Below are 22,825 nucleotides of genomic sequence, written 5' to 3'. Positions count from 1 at the left end.
ATTGCATCAAGTAATTCTCCTACCACTGTTACTACAGCACTGCTACACCTACTATAGCACTACTCCCACGATATTCTGCTACGGCTACAGTAGCTACTGAAATGACCATTACACTACTACTTCTACGACTTCTGCTAGTACCACCATTACTGCTTCTATATTTCATCGCTCCCCTCCCCATATTCTGCTTCTGTTAATAACCCCATCACTACTGCTACTAATTCTACCGCCACTACCCATTCCACGTTGTAAGGCCTGAAAAACTTTTCTTATGGCGCTATTGTTGTCACGGTTCTGGCCAGGTCTGTGGTTCCAGTCAATAATTGTCAAACTTCATGTACATGAAAATTGTCACTACAGCTTCTGTGAATCCAGATCAGATGCAGGAAAATTTCTATGGTAAAGTGGATTTGGAATCGGCTCCTGTCTTGCTTATGTTTTATCTTTGCTTATCATCATTGCTTGCTGCAAAATGATGTCCGACATGCACGAGCGTATCTATGCAGAAAAAACTTTGTTCGAAAATCCTCAAGTTTTGAGATTCTTTCCTACGATGATGTATAGCTAACGTTCCTGAAACAAACAAAAATAACTGGCATTTCAATAGAAAGTGTGACGCAGACAACAAACGCCAGCCATCTGAAGGCATATTGAACATGCTGGAGCCGGCAAAAAGTCGTTTCGTCACGCTTCAAAACCGGCTATCCGAGTTATGTTTCCTTTTTTTTTTCAGAGTGCTTTTGGTTTTCATTATTTACAAGTTATACGTTCGCTCCAACTGCGACCTAAAGTTAGTTACTTTGCAACAAAAGCAGTAAATAATCATTTTCGCCGGTCTAGCGATTAGTTCTGTGGTTTCTTGGGGCGTGGCGTTCTCTTGTGCCGGACTTTCTTTTCCCACGAACCTCCATTAGCCTTCCAGGCTTGCAATTTGCATCTAATTTGGATTCATCTGTCTATGTTCTTGTTTCTATAAGTGTTCGTGTCGGATTGACAAGTTACGATTTACTCACCTTAGAGTCCTTTTAACCTAGTAGCACTGCGCAGAGGTTTTCTCCGGCAGTCCTGTATAGTCTAATTATCAGCGGGTAAACTGAAGGGCCCACACCGGAGATACAATCGGGATCCAGTTACCGTTCTGTAGCAAAAAACCCCAATTACAATCTCAGATTAGAATTTAGTTTGACGGAGAAGGAAACGAAAAGTATGAGCTTTGAATTCTGAAGGTTTCCCTAAAAAAATAACGGCGGAAGAAATGCATTTGTACACGTACAGCGTTCTCAACGAAGCAGTTTAGCTTCACTTTGGGTTGCAACGCTCAATGACATGCCCAACAGATTCTAAGCGGGGTAGAAATAAGAACGCCAGAAAAGCTACAACAAGCTGGTTACCATTTGCTGCGTGGTTCTCTCCTAACACGGCGAGCCACTTATGGGTCATTTTTTACTGAAGAAGCGTATTGCTCCTATTTCCCGCACGCTCGGAACGTGCATTATTTGCGTTGGAAAACAAATATAGCCTTAATGCATCCTGCAAAAACACCCCACTCTTACTCGTGCACCGTGTAGTCTGGTGGGCGGAAGTATGCGTCGGCAGGGTTCGGTCGGCGGGTACTTCTTACTGATTGGATGGATGAGTACTCTAGATTACTTCATTCAATAGGTTTTTATGACGGATGGCTCGTTCCCGGCCGACGCCACGGCACAGAGAGGCGGGCTCAGACACACCCGGCGTGCATCAGGGAATTGAACAATGGACCCGGCGCAATCTCGCTGGCTGGCGTGGCATGCTCGCACCGTTCCACCTAGAATGTGCTGGCGCCTGCGAAGTGGCTCTGGCTTCTGTCAGCATGAGGGAACGGTTTGTTTACCACAACTTAGACGGCGGCTAAATTTGATTATTTAGCGGAACTTTGCTGAAAACGCCCCTCTCTCTGACTTGTGCCCATACGCGCGAACCGGCTCAGAAAAAGGTTGCTTTAGCTTGGTTTCCTACTTTCTGCCCTGTATTGAATTCGGATGTACTTGGAAGGTAAAATTAATTCACTCATCAAAAGGCTTAAAGTTTGTTCATTTTCTTTCCCAATTTTTTTCTCTAAGTTTTTAGGTGAACTATGTATATGTACGCTGTCCTTTTGTGGATCAAAAATGCGCTTGTGTGGGGACTGTTCATGCGGCTCAGTGCGGGCTGCTTTTATCTACACCTGCGCGGAAGAATTTTTAGGCGAAAGACTTTAATGCATCAAACTGTCGTGACCAAGGAATGTTAGCAAGTGTTTCCGCGTTTCGCGTCACTACTGAAAAATGAAACAGTGTACAGGCTGGGAATAAAACCAGGGATTTTGATATTTCAAGTGGATACGCTGCAACTTCGGCACGAAGTGTCAGAGTTTGAGCATGAATAAGGGTGCATCTAGTGAATGCATGGTTTCATAAAAAAAAAAGAAACTAAAAAAAGAATAAAAAATAAAAATAAAATGAAGGAAAGAAAAAAAAAATTGAATGAAAATAAATTATGAACATAAGAAATGAGAAAAACGCGAACATTGCGCCAAGAAACGCTTTCGCCTTGCAGCACTTTAGAGAGCCAAAGTGCCCCATGAATTTTTTAGTTACGTAGGCCAGCGAAAATGCTCAAAACTTCGCATAAAACAGAGAGCTCATTGGTCGAATAAAACAGAGTTATCTTAATTTTACTGGCTATTAATTCTTCTCAAAGGGATCTTGCCGCCATTTCACATAGAAAGAAAAATTGCAGCTAGGCAGCCATCCAGTCCAGCGTCTGCTTGAGAAAAATGTCGCTGGAAGTGTCGTGTGCTACACTTGCGGGATTTAAATATGGCGCCATCCACTGATTTTTTGTAGTGTTTTAAATTACACGTCATTTTCTGTTACAGCCCTGGTGAGGGCTGTAAAATAAAAAAAAAATAAATAAAATAAATAAGGAAGTGACGCCACAAAACCTACTTGAAGGAGGTATTATGCGTGGAAGTCACAGCTGAAATTTTTATTAAGGATGGTTCCCACGAAAACAAGGCAGTAGCTTAGTTTGGTTAGCTCTTCGAGGAGCCCCAGCGCACTTCAACTTAGAACCAAATAATAAAAATGCTATGTTATGATTCCTTAAGCACACCTCTATAAATACTACAACAGTAGGCTATAATAGCTTACTACAGCTGTTACTAATCAGTACAATATGATAATTGCAAATTTCTCAGCGGTCGCTGTTTTGTTGACTGGCACAAAGACGGTCACTCCGCCGGTCTGCCTGTATTTCGCCTGAAGTTAAAGAAGTATAGGCACCTAATCTTTGGGTGCGTGATTTCTTTTTTGTAAATATGCATAAGGCATTTGTGTTCATGGATTATCACGTCGTTGTTGTCAACGATCGTTAAATAATTTATAATCGAATTGCTCTGTCATGCTGCTTTGGTTTCAACAGCTGAAGGATGGCTGTGACGTCAAAATTGTGTAAAGGTCGAAAAAAATTCGATATAATCTCTGTTTCGTCTTTTAACTTATTAAAACGCTATTAAATGCTAGTCTGCCTCAAGAGCCAGAATGAAAACGAATCAAAAAGTAAAGATTATATTGCAGTTTTTTAATACCAAACGTGATCTATACAGAACTTTGACTTCGCAGAGCTGTTGAAAGCGAATCCGAAATAGCATGATATAAAATTTGATTATACATTATACAGCTATTCTTGGCGAACACCACAAAGTGTTCCATGTATAGTAATGTCTTACGCGTCACTGTAAAAAAAAACTCCTCCAAAACTAGACGTCTATTTGCGTTTGCAGATCACTCAAAAGCATTGGCAATAAATCTAGTAACAGCTCAGTACATCTATCTCTTCAGGAAATTGTTTGGAACATTATCAGGTCCAGCGGATTTCGGGTGTCCTTAAATGCATTGCCAACACATCCTCGTGAGCAACCTAAGCAGACTCGACCCACACAGAAATTTCGCTCTGCAACTCAGGTTTTGGACGTAAGTCCAGTTAATTAACCGAAGCTTTCCGTCTGGCTTTGTCTTCATTATACGGGTAATTTTTGTGACTTTTATTTAACCGCTAACGCCTTCAGTTAAGAATAAAATTTCTAATTAGAAACACTTGGAAACAGTATACTCAGGGTGGGAGTCCGTTGCGCTTGCTGTTTATTTTTGCCTGTCTCAATACTCGAACATTACGCTGGCATCCGCACTTGAAATGAGATATGCAAGCGGCAAAAGGGTCAGACAGCAATAGGAATATTTTTAATGCTTTAGCTAGATCTAGTGGCAAAAATTAGAACTGAAAATGTTTTAACTAAATGAATGAACAATTTATTTGCCTCGGTTTGCTTCTCGAGAAGAGGTTATGCTTCAATAATTTTCTTATTTCATTTTTTACTCGCCAAGCCAGCTTTCATGGAGACGATCGGGAATTCCGCACGCTTTTTTAATTATTCCAGCTGTGCGCCAGGTTTCGTTCACGGTATTGCAAACTTTCAGAGACCCATCGTGACGAAAGCAACGAACACCATCACAAACACGCGCGAAGTCCAGAAAAAAAAAATTCCTTGCGCTGTCTCTCGAATTTCGCCTGCGTCTGTGGTAGTTTAAAGCAAGCAGAGCTCGATATGGTATTCCACAAACCAACTATAACCGCAGATTGCGGTAAATTATGCGGTGAACTCTCAAAATTTATTATGTTGAGAGTCAAACAGAGCGAAAGTAAGGAACTCGCCGATGAATCTCACGTTTCATGCAGAAAAACAGGAGGAAACAAGAAATCCAGGAAAATAGGATAATCAAAACACGCAGTACGCAAAGAGACACACAAGCGTCCGCGATGTGAATAATTGAACTCTCAATCGTTTCTTTTAGTCGCCATTTTCTTTTCTTGAATTCAGGCAATATCTTGCGCTTGTTAGATTTTTTACACGTTTGAGGACGTGTACGTAGCGACGCGTATATTTCCTTTATTTTCTTTGTGTGCGGATGCCCTGTCTTTTATTATTGATTGTTGGCGCGTACTTGCCGCCGACCGCCAATATTTCAGCGATGGCTTGCCGAACGTGAAAACGTTCGCAGGAACACTTCACCTTCCAAACGTCTGGCGTTATTATTGTTTAAATTGTCTCTGCACCGCGGAAGCGGGAACGAACGGCGACGCGAGGAATGGCTGACACGTCGGAGGTCGCACCGGGGAAGTCATGTTTCGTTTCAAATTAATTTTTTTCTCCCTATCCCTTTCTTCCTCTTCGCTTCTTTCTCTCCGTCGGAGATTTTGTCTCTTCTCTTATTCCTTGCCCAACTGACGTGGACGTAAAAGAATCCGGAGCCAGAGCAATTTCTATCCGTGCTGCTTCTCCGCTTGTTTCTTTGTTACGCCGTATTTTTAGTCGCTCAAGAGTGGGTGCGAGGTGCTTTGAAGCAGAGTTTACAATCGTAGATGGAAGACTGCGGCGATTATTGCTTCCTTTTCATGCTAGGTTTTTTTTTCTTTCTTTTTCGTTCACCTTCTGTCGTTCCTTGAGCAGTAACTTTACGTTGTTCTACTAATTTTTCTTATGTTCTTTTTTTTAACCGCTCCCAATCTGGCATTTCAGAATGAATCAAGTGCGGTGCAGCCTTTTATTGAGTGTGTTTTAATATCGGGCCGCTGAAAACAGCACCGAGCAAATCATGCTGGTTTGGTGACCTATATACACACGTTGCCCCCTTAATCTTCATTTTTAATTTCTTTTGCCTTGTGTGTAATACTGAAAATAAATATTAAAATGTGTTGGTACTTTTAATTTATAACGGAAATGTTGTAATTACATCCATGTTCCCTTCTTCCACGCATAGATTAACTTTGTATTGCGTGCATCTCCAAGCGCAAAATCTCTCATTCTAATTCATACTTCTTGTGTCTTACGTACAGTAACTTATGTTTTCATTTACGTTTTCGAAGACAGATGGCTCACGCTTTAAACACTTGGGGGTGATTGCTGAATCGCTGCGAAAAAGAGTTCCATTCGGGTAGACCTAGTCGGGCGAGGCATTTCACGATTTCCAGTTGCCTTAGCACTGCACCGAATTAGAAAAACGAAGCGAGGTACTCCTTCACTGTCTGTCTTTTTGAATTCCACTCTTCTCGTCGCGGTGTTCGCCGCCGTAGCGCAGAGACAGCCTTCCTCAGCTTGGCGTTCCTGGCAAATTCCAGACGGGCGCACGGGAAGTGGCTGGGGAGCGGAAGAATTTATCGACCACTTATTTGCAACCATCTCCAATTTCTATCGGCGCGAAACATCTTCCTCGCTTCTTCTTTGCAATGTTTTGTTTGTTTTGGCAGGAGCATATCTGACGTCGCGAAACGAGCTGAGTTCTATGCTTCTTGCTTTTTTCGTCTGATTTGTGGAGGCTGAAAATTTTTTCACTTTCTTTTGTCCCGGCGACCTGTCAACGTCAACAACAGCCGTCGCTTTTCATTATTTCGTTGAACTTACGACTAACTGCATCTGCTCCAATGGTTTATTTTCTTGTATAATGTCTGCGCTCGTCGGATGCAATTCTCGTTTACTCTTGGCTTCAATCACTTCTTTACATTGCAACTTGTTGCGTGTAAGAATGTTGTGCCACTCTTCCGCTACTTTTTTGGGGGAAGCTGCGCACTGCATGCTACTGAGTGTTGTTTGTGCGTTTTAATATATTTCTGTGCTGTCGTAAATGGAAACAACATACTTTCCGCACTTACGGAATCAATGATTTATCAGAGTTCCGTGAAAGCGACATTTTCCGCGGCGTTTCTTTTTTTTTTTTTACGTCTTTGCGATGCTTCCGGACCCTCTACCTAAAGCAAGAGGACGAAATGTGCTTTAATTCTGCAACAGTATTTAGAGTACACTAAATTTATGAAATTTTCATTTTACTCCATCTTGAGATTCGCGTAGAGCACTGCTGTCTAAGGCAAAGCCAGTGTTATTGTTTTTATAAAGTGTTAGTTTCCTATGTTAACGACTCGTACACTGCTCTTATAAAGTTCTCATTCTTTTTTCTTCTCTTTTATTCTCCCTCATAGCCTGAGTCGCGCTGGGACGTTAAGCTCAACGAAACCTGAACCTTTTTTTACTGCTTCGATTTGTTTTACAGTCGTCATATGTGTTAGCAGTGTTTGCCTCCTTAATACAATGTAGCATGTGCAATCAAATCTAAATATGCATTAAGACTATGAGCCAATCATTCATCTGCTGTGCATGTCGATGCGTTCGTGCATACAAAGTTATAACTGCGTTACCACTAATAAAATACTCGGAGAGTGGTCCGCACGTTCACCTTCACTTTCAAAATTTTCTTACTTGAAAGAAATTTCATCGTCTTCGCTTTATTTCGTCGTTTAAGCCGGTGACAGGTACTCGATCTTTCGCAGTACCCTGGCGCGCCGTTCGTTCTTCGCGCTGGGCGAATTCGTTTCCAGCCGTCTGGATTCCACGAGCAAAACGATTTCTCGATAGAATCGGCCGGCGCGCCGGGGGCCGCGCCTAGATTAGCATGACCTCATGTGCGCCCCGGCTCTCGGAGGCAGTCAGTCAAAGCTCTCCGCATTTTTCTTTTCTTTTCTGCCCTGCTTAGCCGCCTTCGCAATACGTTACTCCTCTCTTTGCTATGCAACTGCGCACAGTTGCGCCTCGCCGCCTTGTGCTTTCTACATTTCCTCTTCAATTCTTTGTTCCTCTTTTTGTCTCTCGTGCGCAGCTGTATGCCGTCGCATACGACTTTTCTTTGCCCCACAGACATGCCGTTTAAGCAGCTCCATACATCAACATAGGGCCTTATAAAACTGGGTTATGCTAATTTCTCGGCTGATTTCGAATTCAAAGCAAATACGCAGAAAAACCTCCGGCCATGCACGAACGCAACCCTCTTCCCTATACTCTCTATACCCCCCCCCTGTGCCCTGAACGTGAGAGGCGGGGTAGGGACGCATATTTATATTCTGCAGCTTATGCATATCACAAGGCGCGATTCTCGATTCAGTTTTTTTTTTTTTCACTCGACGACCCCGTTTGACTTTGAGCCTTTTGTTTACTTGAGCCAGTGGATTTCTAGCGCTCATTTATTATGAATAACGCTCCAACGCAGAGATTTCTGCTTAGCTATGGTCCCCCCCCCCCCTCTAGTCGAGTGTCGTGTGTTTGCGCTTCCGTTCCTAAATATACGCGTTTTTCTCGTGAAAGGCACTTGCGTAGGAAGAAGTTTGCAGACTACAGGATACCTGCCTTGACAGTATACCCTCTTGAGTAAAATATTCTTTGTGCGTGCCATATCGCGAGGATACCGTGTTTCCCGAAGGACATGCGCCAGCCATTCAAAATCACAAAAAAAAAATATTCTGTTGATTCAGGATGAACGCTGATAAATATTAAAGAATTCAAGAACTCAAGCGTGTGGGAGTTAGTTTGGTTTATTACTTGTAAGTTATCCATGGGCGGGAAATTTCTTTTTTTGCTATTTATTTCTTTATTAGGTTTTCTGTCCCCCTATTATTTATTTTGGTTGTATCAGTGTTGGCGAAAGAGATCCCTGCCTAAAAAAATGTGTTTGCACAGCCATTTTTACTTACTACCGTTTATATGCATAAGTGTTGTTCTCACACAGCTATTTTCAACAAAAATGAGGAGCCTCTATCTGCAGATACTTCAGCCCGCCGTGACACTACACAGCACCCCCCCCCCCCCCCCCCCCCCAACCCTCAAGGCTGTTAATAAAGTGCCGTTTTCGCCACACTCAAAAGAAGGTCTGTAACTTTGAGCTCTGTCCCGTACGCCTCATCACACACATGACAATAAGCTGTTGTTTTCGGCTGCTGGATTCGAATTACGGGGAACAAAATGTAGAACTGAGCTGTGCAAAGCATCTGTTTTTTTTTTAGCGCTTTAAAAGTGACTAAGGTGATGTTGATGAATTTCATTGGTACACGGACAGCTTTCTCGAAAGGGGGCCATGGCGCAAGGTAGTTTTTTTTAAACAAGGCAAGCTCGAAGACCCATTTTCGAAGTATTTAAACCTCATATAAGCTGAGCGCCTGGCCAGGGAAAAGCTTTCACTCACTCTATCACCGTTGTGTACTCGGCGGCACTGGGGATCGAACCCTGCGCCTCCCACATGCAAGGCGGCGGATGCTCAAGCCACTAGGATATCGCTGTGTTGCCTTTGAAACGAGATGGCTGCTTTATGTACCAGAAGAGGAATCAGAATTAACTTGAGGTCACTAAACACTAAAATCAGGTTTTTTTGTATGCGTAATAATGACCGCGTAGTTTACGACGAAAAAATGTTACAGCTGGCCTCTTACACTTTGGCGAATGCCTGCAGTGGGCCTGCGCTGGTCTGCTGCATTACAGCTACAATAACGTCTACGATACCGCTGCAGTTCGATGATGTCATGCATTAAATGGTTTACGGTAAAGACTCCAGAAAAATATTGAGAATTATCCTGGACTGATCAATGTCCCATGTTGTGCCACAAAAATCCTTACGTGCGTTAGATATTATTGTCCTAGAGCCTTTGTTACTAAACTTTGTATACATAAATGCAATGTTTGCGACAGGTGCTTTGCTGCATAGTGTACAAGATCCTACCTTCGTCTCTTTGAAGGGCGGTTAGGCACCGTACTGGCTAAGTATCCAAGGGGCTAAAGCCATTATCCTATTACTGGGTTCCTGAATAGGTAATATTAGCTCGCGGGCTTTATTTTACAAAGGTAAAAACTTTTACCTTTACCAGGGCAACAAGACCTAAGTATAGCCCACAATTCTCTTAGTTCGCTCACGTTAGAAAACAGGCACACACGCTTCGCGCATCCAAGCTTTCAGCGTGTAGAAAACAAGGCGCAAAAACAGGACGAATTCAAACTCTGTGAGTGCACGATAAAAAAAACGAAGAACAATAGCAGACTCGCCCACGCCCAAGGCTTGCACCTGCACTTGACATGCGTGGACGGCATTTGTTTTAGGCTCGCCCGTTTCTTCCTTCTCAACTCTGACTTTGTTTTTCCCTTCTTCGCTGAATAATTCAGATGTATAGATCACTTCTTATTTTTTTGCCTTCTTTTATAACTCCAGGCAGCTGCACGTCTGGCACGGCGACCATAGCAGTGGAATAATGCATAAAAGATATTCGGGCGGTCGCAGATTGCATTTCTTTTCCTTTTTTATGTGCCGTTCAGTTCAGAACTACATTTCACCAGCGTATAGGAGCGAAGTTGTTGGGAGGCGGGGATTTCGAAACTTCTCTCGCCTACTCTGACGAAAAACTTAAGAGGTGTGGGGCCAGACTTCTCTACTATTTCTGTACTATTATCGTTTGAGTGCACTGCTCACAAAAACGTTCTGTTGAGTTTTTTAACACCTGTCAAGCGTTTGGAGTTGCTTAGAATTATAATTCTTAAGTATACTACGGACAACTACTGAAAGAATGGATAGAAAAAAAAAGAGAGACGCTTGTACCCCTATTTTGTAGCGGTAATTTCCCCGTTGTCTTCCTTTGTTCTTCTACAACTTGCATTCGTCACCTGTGACGTCCTCTTCGACATGGAAATAAACACTGTTAGTAGCCTAACAAGGACCGCGAAAAGGTCAGGAAGAGAAATAGTGAACGGCTAAAAGAATTGCGTCTAAATGCGGCTCCTAGGTTTTCAACCCAGCAGGAGCTGTTGTTAGTGCTTGCGATAGGTATTGCTCCATGTGGCGGGCTTTTGGTCAACGGCGAAGATATCACACATGACAACAGAGATAACATCTGTAGACACAAGTGCAAATTCGTCAATACTAAGGGAACTTGGCGAAAACTTAAACAGGGCTTATGTTTTTCCACTGGAGACATTTCTCTTACTTTTCTTTTAATTTTTATAGAATGATAGCTTACGAGAAGGATTCAGGGTAATTTGAAAACACATCTGACATGCTTGAAAGGTGTCTGTGCCCTGGAAAACATCACTCGATTGAAGGCGCCGACATGGTTGAACCCGGAAAGCAAAAACAAAAAAAGAAAAGTTCACTTTTATTTCAGGAAGATACTGAGTGTAAATGAGCGTTGCTCAAGGCCAATGGTGAAATTACAAACTTGACACAGAAGACATTCGTCGGGCAAGGGCAGTAAATACAACGAGTGACCCGTCGTTGTGGTCGGAAGATTACTCGTGATAATGATCGCTTTAGAGAGCACAATAAATACATCTTTTGGCGGCACCAAGCTAACCTGTCGAAGTTGGGTATAGTTACTTGGGGAAAACCCTACTTTCCGTTTATATCTGCTGCCCTCAGCATTAGCTGGAAATAAATGCCGTGAGAAAGACGGTTAATCTCCAACAGTGAGTGTTTTCAGCAAAAATACGTTAATCGATGGAATAATCCATGAGTGCTAAAGACGGGCTAAAGAGGCGCACAAAGTTGAAGTGATATCGTCTGTAGATATAACGACAGAGGAAATGCAAATTCCTTCTCTCCGGGTCCTCCGGTTTGGGTCTCCAGGTACTTGAGAAGACAGTCGCACGCAATACCAGTAGGCTGTAGGGATACTAGCCATCAGAACTACCGTTTAATCAGCTTACGAGCTCTACGCAATTAAGCTAATTATGCATGGTTCAACAACCTGCCACCTGTTATCTTAGCAGCTGACGCACCGTGTTATGCAATACAGATTACGCGCCCTCTTCCTTACGACTGATATATGCGTTGAACATTTTAGGTGCGAAGCATTGGTCCAGCTCCAACAAATCTGGCGTCGTAAGAACAATGGGGAAGAAATTCCTTGATGAAATATAAGCGGCTTAGGGTTAATAGTTAGTGAACCGTGGCTCTCAGCGTTGTGAGTAAATCCGCGGCAAGTATTGTTAAAGTGCAACACTGTCCAGTCATAATCCCCTCACTCTATTGGGGAGTCTTTTTAGGGTTCATTTTTACGCGCCGTCACGGAAACGGAGCTGGATGGAAAGGCCGTGTGCCTGATGCTTCGACATCCTAACGAATATTTGGGTGCAGCCGCTTTTAATGACAACCTAGGCTTGTTACATTCCCTTTTATTATCGACCATACAAATCCAGACGTGCCGCCGCGGTGGCTCAGCGGTTATGGTGCTCGGCTGCTGACCCAAAAGACGCGGGTTCGATCTCGGTCGCGGCGGCTAGAACTTCTTTGGAGGAGAAATTCTAGAGGCCCGTGTACTGTGCGATGTCAGTGCACGTTAAAGAACCCTAGGTGGTCGAAATTTCCGGAGCCCTCCACTACGGCGTCTCTCATAGCCTTAGTCGCTTTGGGACGTTAAACTCCATAAACCAAACAAATCCAGACAAAAAGAACAAATGTGATGAAAACAGCCTTTATTTATCCATTATTATGTCTGGAATCGATTCTATTATCGACCATACAAATCCAGACGAAAGGAAGAAATGTGATGAAAACAGCCTTTATTTATCCATTATTATGTCTGGAATGTTGCCGTACGTGAAGGGGCGAGAAGATATTTAATAAATGTTTGCTGATTTCCAGGATATTTCCTTCGATGAAAAAGAAATAGCTTAAAAGAAGGATAAGGCCATATTAGCTTGCCATTCCAGTTCTTTTTGTTAAAAATCTTCGAATGGAAAGCGATACTAATATGCGCTCAATGCTCTTAATCTTCGCACAGAAATTTGACTAAAAATTCGTACTTTGGAACCAAGAACTTTGCACTATCATTTCACTCCCTAACCGCCAGACTGAGAGGTCTTCTTGCATTTCACATGAAACAACATTTCAAGGAATACATGGTGAGGTATTGGGTTTAGGTGTAGTAACTCCACAATCAATATTCAAATCGTAGAGACACTTTTGACGAGTCAGAAAAGCTTTTTTGTGTTCAATAATGCCTAGCCTTTCAACATTACAATGCCTGATCGGTTTGGCTCGAAATAAGCATGCAACTGATCTTACGCGCAGTATTGTTTGAGTCTTTTTGAATGTTGACGGTTGAGAGTGCAAGGACTGTTTAAGGTTCTGTAGAGCTGTGTCATTGCAGAGCTGCTGATGCTGCCCACTAAGGCAGAACTTATAAACAATCTCCTTTTCACGCAGCCTCCTGGTGATGACGAGACCTACTCCAAAGTGAAGCGCGTGATTCCCACGCCGGTGCCTGCAGCCAACCTCTATCAGGTGCCCCGTAAGTGCGTACTCGTTTTGTGGCCTCCTCTTTTTTGGCAGACATTGTAATTGTAGTTTGACATGCCCTCTTTCACGGCAGTTTTTTTTTCAGAAACGATCGTAAAGCGAACGAGTTCAATCGCGCCGGTCACTGTTTAAGAATTTAAAGTAAAAAAAAATCTAAAGGAATATTAGCTGACTGACTTCTGTGCACGACGGTTGCTGTGCGCACTTCAAAACAATTTATGAGATCGCTCTTCCAAGTCTTCAGTTGGCAATTAAGACATCGTTTGTATTACGGTCGGAGGGTTGTGCATCGTGGCGGCAACATGCCCATAGGCGAAGGCGACTGCGTTGTGGAGTCATTCTAAATCTCCTCTGTTCTACAATGCTGTGAATGTAAACGCAGCTTGTTAAATTTATGGAAACAAATTTTACGGAGGCTTTCCTAAGTTGTTATATTGTTACACAAGTACTGAGCGAATACTCATGCCGGCGGGAATATGATTTGAAGCTTAAATTTGCTGTAGAAGAAATAGATCACGCGAGAGCCCAGTTTGTCCTTTTCGGATGCCTTCCTGGAAATATTTGGAGACTTTGCAAAAATAAATTCGCTACATTAAAGTGAATTATCGACGTTTATTAATCACTTAGAATTTCACATATGCCTCAGGGTCTTTAGGTCATGCCTATTGAAATCATAACTACAGTTCTATTTTTCCTGCTTTCTTCAGATTCCTGTAGCTTTGAATTATTGTGTTGTAGTTTTCAGCGTTCGTTTTTTGTACTGAGTGTTTGGGAATTTCTATTCCTGCGAGGGAACCTGCAAAAGACAAGTAAAATCGTGCCACAAATCGTAACGCTAGTACGAAGCTCTATGAAGAACACTTTGAACATTTCGAAGTCCGTGACTGTCAGTGGAAACAGTGGCTTTAGCTCATGATGTGTGTGTTGTGGTCTCTGTCTACCCTTTGTCTTGGCTTTCTTTTTCTCGGCTCTGTTATGGCCGCCACCGTAGCTACAGCCTCAGACCGACGCTTGTCGTGACCTTCGTTGAACAAAAGCAGCTTCGTCTTTCAGGTGTGTCCAACGCACGAAATGCACCAAGAAGTTAGCAACCACTGAGTCGTTCGATTTACGGCACTGATAGCAGACATGCACCGACCTTGCACGATGCCACTAGTGAAATACTGAGTGCACAATTGCATTTCAATGCAAGTGTTTCTTCTTTCTGTTAAGAAATGCAAACGACGTACAAACTGCCAGCTCGTTAATGAAAATAGGGTACTTAAAGAGACCTGAACATGCCGCCCGTAAAAAAGAAAGTAGGCTCAGTGGAGTGGTGATGTTAAAGTTGAGTGACTGAATCTATAGTTGACAGCACGCTTCATTAGGCAGAGCGTATTGTTCTGAAGTGGCACATGAGAATGCAGTTAACGCACAACGCTCAAAAACAGTCTCCGCTCAGCACTAATCTCCTTCAAATGGCACTCTGCACTGCACCTGCTTTTGACAGCAATGACTGTGTTTCGTGTGCTACCGGCGTTGATCTAGCAGTGACTTTTCGAAATCTAGGTTAACTGCTCTCTTGAACTTTCTGCACACATTATGATATTCTATTTAAGTGGTTCTGGCCTGGAACGCATAATGCTATGTTGACACTATCTGATGCCATGAGCACTGTTCATGTGCGACTCTGCAACATTTAATATGAAAATCACAAGCAAACTTCATGAGTAATTTACACCACATAGCTATAGTACTTTTTCTACAACACACACGCTTGCAATTTTTTGTCTAACCAAAGAAAAAAGTGGCTGAAAAGGAGAATTTTTTTATAAGTTCTAATTGTCCATTAGGTTAGGAAAATTCTAATTGTTAGGTTGTGCAGTTAATTCCTCGCTTTTCTTGTTTATTGTATCAAAATTTTTAAATATCTTTTACGCTGTTTTCTCAATCAGTATAAAAGTGCTACATTGAATCATAGAAAACACATCATTTTGTCGACGCTCCTACCCAGAGGCTCTATTTATCCTTATTAATGACCTCTAATCACGCAATGTGACAGTAGAAAAAAGCATGCAACTCAGAACGTTGTCTTTCTAGCTAAAGATGCATGTGGACCGATATTTTTTTGCTGTCAATACGGGGTTGTAAAATACGTTTGCTGTCCGGGCATGTAGTTTTCTTACGAGATAAAACTGATGAATGTTATAGTCAAATAAAGTGCACATTCTTTTCTTCCCTAGGTACGCATCCCTTTATGGTATACTCTGCATTTATGGCAATGCACTTGCGCCGTTTTTTCACTACTTCGAAGTTCTTGTATATTGTCTTAGAAGAGTGAAAAGTGCTCGTTTCCTTCATCCGCTCCACATCCCATATTTGTCGCTATGAAACTTCTTAGTGTTTCCTAAGATCAGTGAACATCTCAGGGGCACATGCTCGCATCTGACTAAGAGCTCTTTTTGGCGGTAATATTCCTTTGACAGCGTACACGGAGTAAAGCGAAGATGGCCGAGTTGCATCGTCGCTACTGGAGCCATGCCACAAAGTAATGTGTGCCTGGGAAAGAAGAAGCTCCAAATTTTCATTATAATTTACCATCTTTCAATATGAAACGCTTTTAAAAAGCTTGGAGTACAAAACGCAAAAAATAAACTCAATACCCATCGTACATGCCACGATGAGCAACATTTCCTGGCAGTAAACAAATGGAGTCACTGCGAGATGTGGAAATGCTGCGTGAAATGCCCGTACATTAGAATGCAATACGTTGCTTGAATATAAACAATTATCGTAAGTACACCAGCCTAACTGATAACCCACACGAGCGAACCATCTGACAAGCACTTTGATGCAGTGTGTCCATCTGTAACAAGATATGTTGTGTGACAGTCATTGCGCATCACTTTGAGTGCTTCCCTTTGAATGCTGTCCTTTAATGTGGTCGTTTTTTGTGTCTACCTCGAGCCAATGTGGCGAAAATATTTATGCTGGCAAGAACAAAATTAGGTTTACGTGCGAAAACATCTTCCACTATGCTTGAATATATCGGGAACAAGTATCGCGCCGTAAAGAAATAAACATTGTTAAGTTGGGCTGCAACGAAATAAGAGGTATGAAACATTCGCAACAGTGTCACCACCACCTGCTAACACAAAGATGTGTGCCTTTCTTGTAAGCGTTTCAGCAAGTACTTGGGTAAGCTAGCAATACCGCAGTGACCACCGAGGCCACAATAAAATAAAACATTATGCGCGTGGTCTTAGTTATGAACAAAAAAAAAAAACACGTTTCACACTAATGCATGTCTACTCTGCGTTTGAATCGGTATCCGATATGATGCCACAATGCCATTGAGCAGCGCCGTTCAGCAGCACACAAATTTCTGCTAGGCTTACCAGCTCCTTGTTTTACACGAAAATATTGTTGGGCAGCGGACAATCACAGTAAAGATATTATGTAGTCAAATACCTTGGACAGTTTGTTATTTCAAATGCAGTGACTTGCTACTGACCGCGCATTTATTGTCCGACTAGCAAAACCATTTGCGCTCACGCTAAGTTCTGGAAATCAGCATTTGATTAAGCCGGTAATGCCCAGGAGGCTGAAATGCGCGTCCGAACCTTCGGCATTTAGTTGTTACTGATCTCTTGGCTGAAAAAAAAAAAATTCAAAGCGCTGGGAGACATACTGAGAGCAGATTGAACTAGTCTGCAATTTCAATGAGCAAATTAGGCTAATTAGTCAGGATCGAAGAACAACCAAGCTTCCCGTGTACACTATGTCGCCAACGAGATTCAAAATTTCTTCATTAGCTGTTGATCCATCAGTGCGTACGTGGAAGTTCTTGTTTGTTTAGGCTCAGTATTTCCTGTGAGTGCTCTTTGAAAGCACGCATACTCACTTTTCTTCCTAAATGCCTTAGGAAATGCCCTTTGTGCAATACTGTGGCAACCTGATATGATATCACAACAAGGAACCACGACTCCTGATATTTGTACAGTGTGTATCACGGCACGGCTGGTATTGCATGGCTAACTAAAGACTGTAGAGGGTCCGGATACAAACATTTTTTAAATGTAGCTTTAGAATTCCCGGGCACATTAGTAGAGATTTCAGGCTGCTATTCCTGACTCTGTATTCATCAAGATGTAGCGTTGAGAATATTTTCTGCTCCTTATCTGTTTTTATTCTCTCATACTCCGCAAACTGTCGTAGGATGCTTTAGGCCAGTGGACTGTGAACTGTGGCCGGCGTACCAGATTGTGTACAGAAAAGGCGTCATGCGACGACATGGTAAAGCGTCTACGAAATTTGCACAGCACTTTCTGGCTTTTCTGCACAGTTTACGAGCCGCGTAGAAAGAACACAGGCAGTCTGTCTCAGTTTAGCACAAGCTTCCTTAAGTTGCACAATTTCCAGCCCGTAATTACCTGCAAGCATCTTCCTGCTGCTGCCGTGTTTCTTGCTTTGACTTAAACGGCGGCAAACTACGCGCGCAACGCAGGAAGAATCATTAAACACTCCGTTTCCTAGTTGCGGTGCTTAAATTGCCGGCTGATTTCCCTTTTGATGTCATCACAGGACCGTCATCCCTGCATTTCATGGACAGACGTTGTGTTCTATCCTATCACGCAACTTTGCTTTAAAGGGAAAGCTTTGCGGGACGGGGGCTGTGTTTTCTAGAAAATCATTTACTAACTACTTCTTTTGCACATTTATCATACGCAGCTGTCGCTTGTGACGCCACAGCTCATAGTCACCTAAGCAATGTGGATTGCGTGCTCTGTTATCAGAGCTGATGCTAACTGGTGGCTAAAAGACAAAAAAAAAATGAAATGAGAAAAAAAATGTTCATAAAATGCAGTTCAATGATCAGTGCAATTTCTTCCTGCCACAGAACATATGAATTTATCATTTTTTTGTTTGTCATTACTTTTTGGTTCCTTTGTAGCCATATGGAAGCGCTCAGGCGGAAGCTGATGCTTAATTACTCCTTTGAATGAAAGTTATACCTGTTAATCGCGTCTTGCATGGTATTCCTATGTATGTTTGTAACTTAGAAAAAAAAACGCCGCAGTTACTAGTACTACAAAGCTGACCAACTTCTACAAACTCAGTTCATTAGACAACGGTGGATCATACCCGAGCATTGAATCCCATTTTTTTTTTTGCTGCTCCTCCGAACTGGAACATACTATATTAAAAGAAGGACTGCGGTGCAAAGAAGCGATCCTACTACTAGTGGAAGGTAAAAAAAAATGGATTTTTATTAGGTTATTTTCTGATCAGGTTTGATCTAGCAAGTACTTTTCTCAAAAATGTCATAAATAAATTGGTTGAGATTTCTTAACTCGCATTTTGAGATGAAATGCGTGACTTGAGCATGAAGACGCCTTGCACATTTTTTTTTTAATTTGTTCAACACTGAGATATTGTTTATGCTTTATGCTTTGTGGGGGTTTAACGTCTCAAAGCGACCCAGGCTATGAGGGACGGCGTAGTGAAGGGCTCCGGAAATTGAGATATGTGTGGTCCTTTTGCATCCGTTGTCTCAAATAGCATTACCACTCTCCGATCGTGGCAACCTTTACTACGAATTAACGTTTTCTACCAATTAACACTACCAGTAAACGCTCGCCACGCTGTTAACACAATGAGACAAATCATCACTGGGCAATGTTTTTGGGAAAAAAAAAACACGTCTGACAATGAGTTGTGTGCGAAAGGAATATTTGTTCGCAGCGATAGATAAACAAAAATGAGTGGCCCGAAAATGCATTCTGAAAAACAAATATATCGGTAGGCGGAGACTAGAAGGTGCACTTCGTACACTTTTCACACAGACGCTCTCGCATGCTGTTTTTCCAACCGAGGAAAACAGTGAGTGCACATTCGTGGTGGTCGAAGTGTCACGCGTGAACCCTAACGATGAGCTGGTGCGCTCTCTCTCTCCTACTGCCCTCTCGCTCTCCGTCTGGCGGCGACGTCGCAGAGGTTTGTGACACGGGGAGGAAAACACTGGAGCGTCGCCGCAACGGTCGTCTGCAGGTGCGGGAGCTTGGCTCGCACCAACAGTGGGTGCCTTCGTCGCAGCTGGTCAGCACTGCGCAGCCCTCCGACTACCGGAGGCCCCGGACGTCCAGTCGGTGGGTGGACATAAACATGCGACTCGCTTGATCACCTTTTCACTGCGTAAAGAAATAACACGTTCATGTCCTAATCTGCCCTTGAGTGGTCACAATGAATACGACAATTTCAAAGGCAACTTTCTTCGTTGCGAGAATTGTTTTTGTTTCATATAATTTCATTCACGGCCAATATTAAACCCTGATGCGTTTTAGGCCGTGGAGTACTAACGGGAATAAAATGTTATTGACCAGTCTGGCTCTGAACGAACAACGAAGTGGCAGCTCAACTCATTCGCTTGCGGTCGGGTACACACTGATTGTTAAGCCGGAGCACTGTTAGCTGCAGCGACTACTACATGAAAAAATAAATCGGCCAGAGGGGAAGACACATAAGCTTTATGAGCAAGAAAGGTAGGATTTGAGGGCAGACCAGTGGTGCACAAAAAAAAAAAAAGGAATGCTCACCCAGTCGAAACAGTACGTCGCATCACTCCTCCGCGATGTGAAAACGTTGAGCCTATTTAGCTCGGCGTTGATAGTCGGGAGGCAGGGTATCTACTGGTCCAAGATGCCACTTATGGTCAAGCTATAAATATAAAATCGTGGGAGTACTTTTCAAAGAATGCAAGGAAATACAGGCACTTTCTTTTAGTTTCTAAACGCTTCTACGGGACAGGTTCAGGCGTAGTTTGTCACAGGTTGTCATGAGGTGGAAGTATCATGACGGCTGTCGCAGACGGGCAGCGACCGCCGAAAACAAAATCCAGGCTATGCATAGCAACTGCTAAGGACTAAAGCAATTTCCATCCACAAGAGTGGTGCTATGCGGATTTCCCAGCAGCATTGTAGCTTTCATTTGCTGTCAAGTGGCTTCTGCATATGCTAATGATAATAGTACTTCTTTCATTGTTTGAATTCTCCTTAACTTTGAGCGCTTCCATCAGACTGAATTGACTGCTGGGAGCCGAAACAGGTTACGCACCGGTTGCCTAAAAATAGACCTCCTCATATTTTTCGTTCCACTTCATTGCAGACCGCCTTATAATGGGAGCGGAAGCGACACCGAACACTCGCCTCAGCGTTGTCTAAAGCCGGAAGACGACGACCTACACGAAGTGTCCGAAGCCGAGTGTGACCGCGAAATAAGCAAACTCTCTTTTGTGAAAGGTGAGAAACTGCAACTGCGATGATGCTGATGTCAGTGACCTGCTGTGAAGTACACGTCATTCCTTAATTGTTAGGCTACGTTCACTTCAACGCATTCAGTCAATCTTAGAGCGAAGTGCCCATATGTTAATGAATGAAATGCACTGCGCTCTTGTATTTTTACGTTTGCGTGTTCGTCCTCTCGTATGCACACATTTTTGTACCTCTGTCTATAGAGACGCAAAGGCTGCCCATGGTGGTCCTACGTGTACTACTATATTTCAAGGTCATGCCATAGTGTTAAACTTAGGCTATAGTCCAACGTTTGAAATTGAGAATTTAACGGCTGGCCAAGATGCGACTAACATAAATCATAAATTGTGGGGTTTAACGTCACGAAGTGACACATAGGGTATGAGGGACGCCGTAGTGAAGGGCTCCAGATTAATCTAGACCACCTGGGGATCTTAAAAGTGCGCTGACAATGCACAGTACACGAGCGCCTTTTGCGTTTCACTTTCATCGAAACGCAGCCGCAGCGATCAGGTTGGAACCCAGGTCCGCGGACTCATTAGCCGAACGCCAAACCCACTTAGCCACCACGGCGGGTCGCGACTAACTTCTGTAAGGAAGTTGTCAAGGCAGTAAACACCGTGGCGGCATCACACCGCGTGTATGCTCAGTGACGCTAGTTGAAACACATCGCAATCATCTACTCCAAAGCTAAGTGGTAGACTTCTTCGTGGACACTGAGTAGACGCTAGGGCTTGTGAAACCGTTCACCGTAGGCTTCGTGCGCTGATGGTGGAACGCACGAATATGTCTGCGTGGTAGCTTTGTAGACTGGGGGTTTTCACTGACCGCCGCTATATGACTTACACGTCACGCGACTCGTTTTGTAGAGAACTTTAATTTTCACTTTACGAAACTCTTTGTTCTGCTCGTCGCTTCGCTGTTTGAAGGAAACGCGACCTGATCTCAGTCCGTGTTCAGGCTCTGAATCCTACAGTGCTGAATGTACTGGCCTGGAGACGGCTCGTAAGCTGCGGTTGCCATCGGCGCGCTTTTTTCCTGCAGCTTCTGTGAAAAAAATAAAATAAAATACGATCCGCGGTAAACATGACCATTCAAAACCTAGATTAAGTCATGTTTTCTCGGATACGTGATTTTTCGTGCTCAGTTACGAGCTTACTTGCACGTGAATTATGATTGCATTATTATCAACGTTATCAGGGCTTCTCACCTCGATACCTCTTCCTCTACATTTCGCTTCGAATACTTAAATATGGCAAATATTTATCTTAAGCTTTAAGACTGCAAGCTTGATTCAGGCGTACCCTCTAAGCGTAGCGTCGATCATGAGGGTGGCTAGAGCAAGCTTTCTAGCCAGAATGCTATCGGTCTTCCTGCACTCCTGTCAGCTAGTCTCTGCTTCCATGCCCTCCCACAGACGAAAAAATCGAGGCCCACACCGAGTAATGTTCCATGACTATTCTGATAGTCGCTCCACGTCGTCCGAGCTTATTAGTTCAAATTAGGCAAGAACACTAAAGCTTACTCCGAAGAACAGCTACTAGCGTAATACTCTTCTCATTAAGCAGTGATTAGCAGTGGCGCATTTATGCATTGCTGCTTTTGTTCCCTCTCCTAACCTGTGCAGGTGACGGAGGTCTGCGAGTACTCATGCCTCCAGTGGGGAGCAGGGAAACACCATATCTGTGATCATCCGTCCGAGATTCTTCTTGGAATGGGCTCTCGACAAAGCAAATCCTCCAAATCCTTCGTTCTCCGGCGTAAAGAATTTCACAGGGACATTGTGCTGATATAGCAAAGGACATTTCACTGTTCTATTATACAAGTGTGTCCCCGTGCTTGACACGCCGTGGGATGGGTGCTCCTGCGAGACCACTGAACTGTTGTCATTGCTACGCAGCGTGCCCGCGCGTGTCTCTATATGTGCGTGTGTGTGTGTCTGTGCGCGTGTATGTTTTCTGCGCACGTGCATTGCGAGCACCTAATAACGAACACTAAGCCTCGTTGATGTTTTCATGTTGTCGTCGGCAGTCGATGCAGAGAGGACGTTTGTAAATAAAAGATCGTTAAACTAAGATAACAAAGATATCAAGGTGCCCGTGAGTGGATAAATAAAATCGTTTGTTTTCTTTCTTATCTGTCGGGATCTGAAAGCGTCATTTATTAACCAGGTTAAAAAAATAGCATCTCTCTCTCTCTCTATATATATATATATATATATATATATATATGAGAGAATCCAACAGCCACAGAAACCAAGGGACACAGGAGATTTTTTAATTTATTTATTTTGAGCTGTTGTTCGATTTAGACTATTCCTGAATGTGTTATCGCTTAAAGCGGATTGTTTAGAAAAGCAAA

At 43.1% G+C, this 22,825-nt stretch overlaps 1 protein-coding gene across 1 annotated transcript in view; it reads left to right on the top strand.

Moving 5' to 3' along the window:
• The window catches only part of LOC149371623 (cell adhesion molecule Dscam1-like), a 407,986-nt gene extending 385,386 nt beyond the window's left edge, over positions 1-22,600 (top strand). Inside the window, exons 23-28 of the mRNA XM_089565878.1 lie at positions 13,083-13,171; positions 14,167-14,228; positions 17,373-17,450; positions 19,150-19,303; positions 20,319-20,452; positions 22,092-22,600. Of these exons, the coding sequence (XP_089422004.1) occupies positions 13,083-13,171; positions 14,167-14,228; positions 17,373-17,450; positions 19,150-19,303; positions 20,319-20,452; positions 22,092-22,153 (579 nt within the window). The 3' untranslated portion in view covers positions 22,154-22,600. The remainder of the gene's footprint in view (positions 1-13,082; positions 13,172-14,166; positions 14,229-17,372; positions 17,451-19,149; positions 19,304-20,318; positions 20,453-22,091) is intronic.
• Positions 22,601-22,825: the final 225 nt, after the last annotated feature.

The sequence above is a fragment of the Amblyomma mixtum genome, chromosome 1 (genome assembly GCF_055824585.1).
Source record: "Amblyomma mixtum isolate Tamu chromosome 1, ASM5582458v1, whole genome shotgun sequence".
Classification (NCBI taxonomy): Eukaryota; Metazoa; Arthropoda; class Arachnida; order Ixodida; family Ixodidae; genus Amblyomma; species Amblyomma mixtum.
This window is presented reverse-complemented; position numbering and strand designations above follow the sequence as displayed.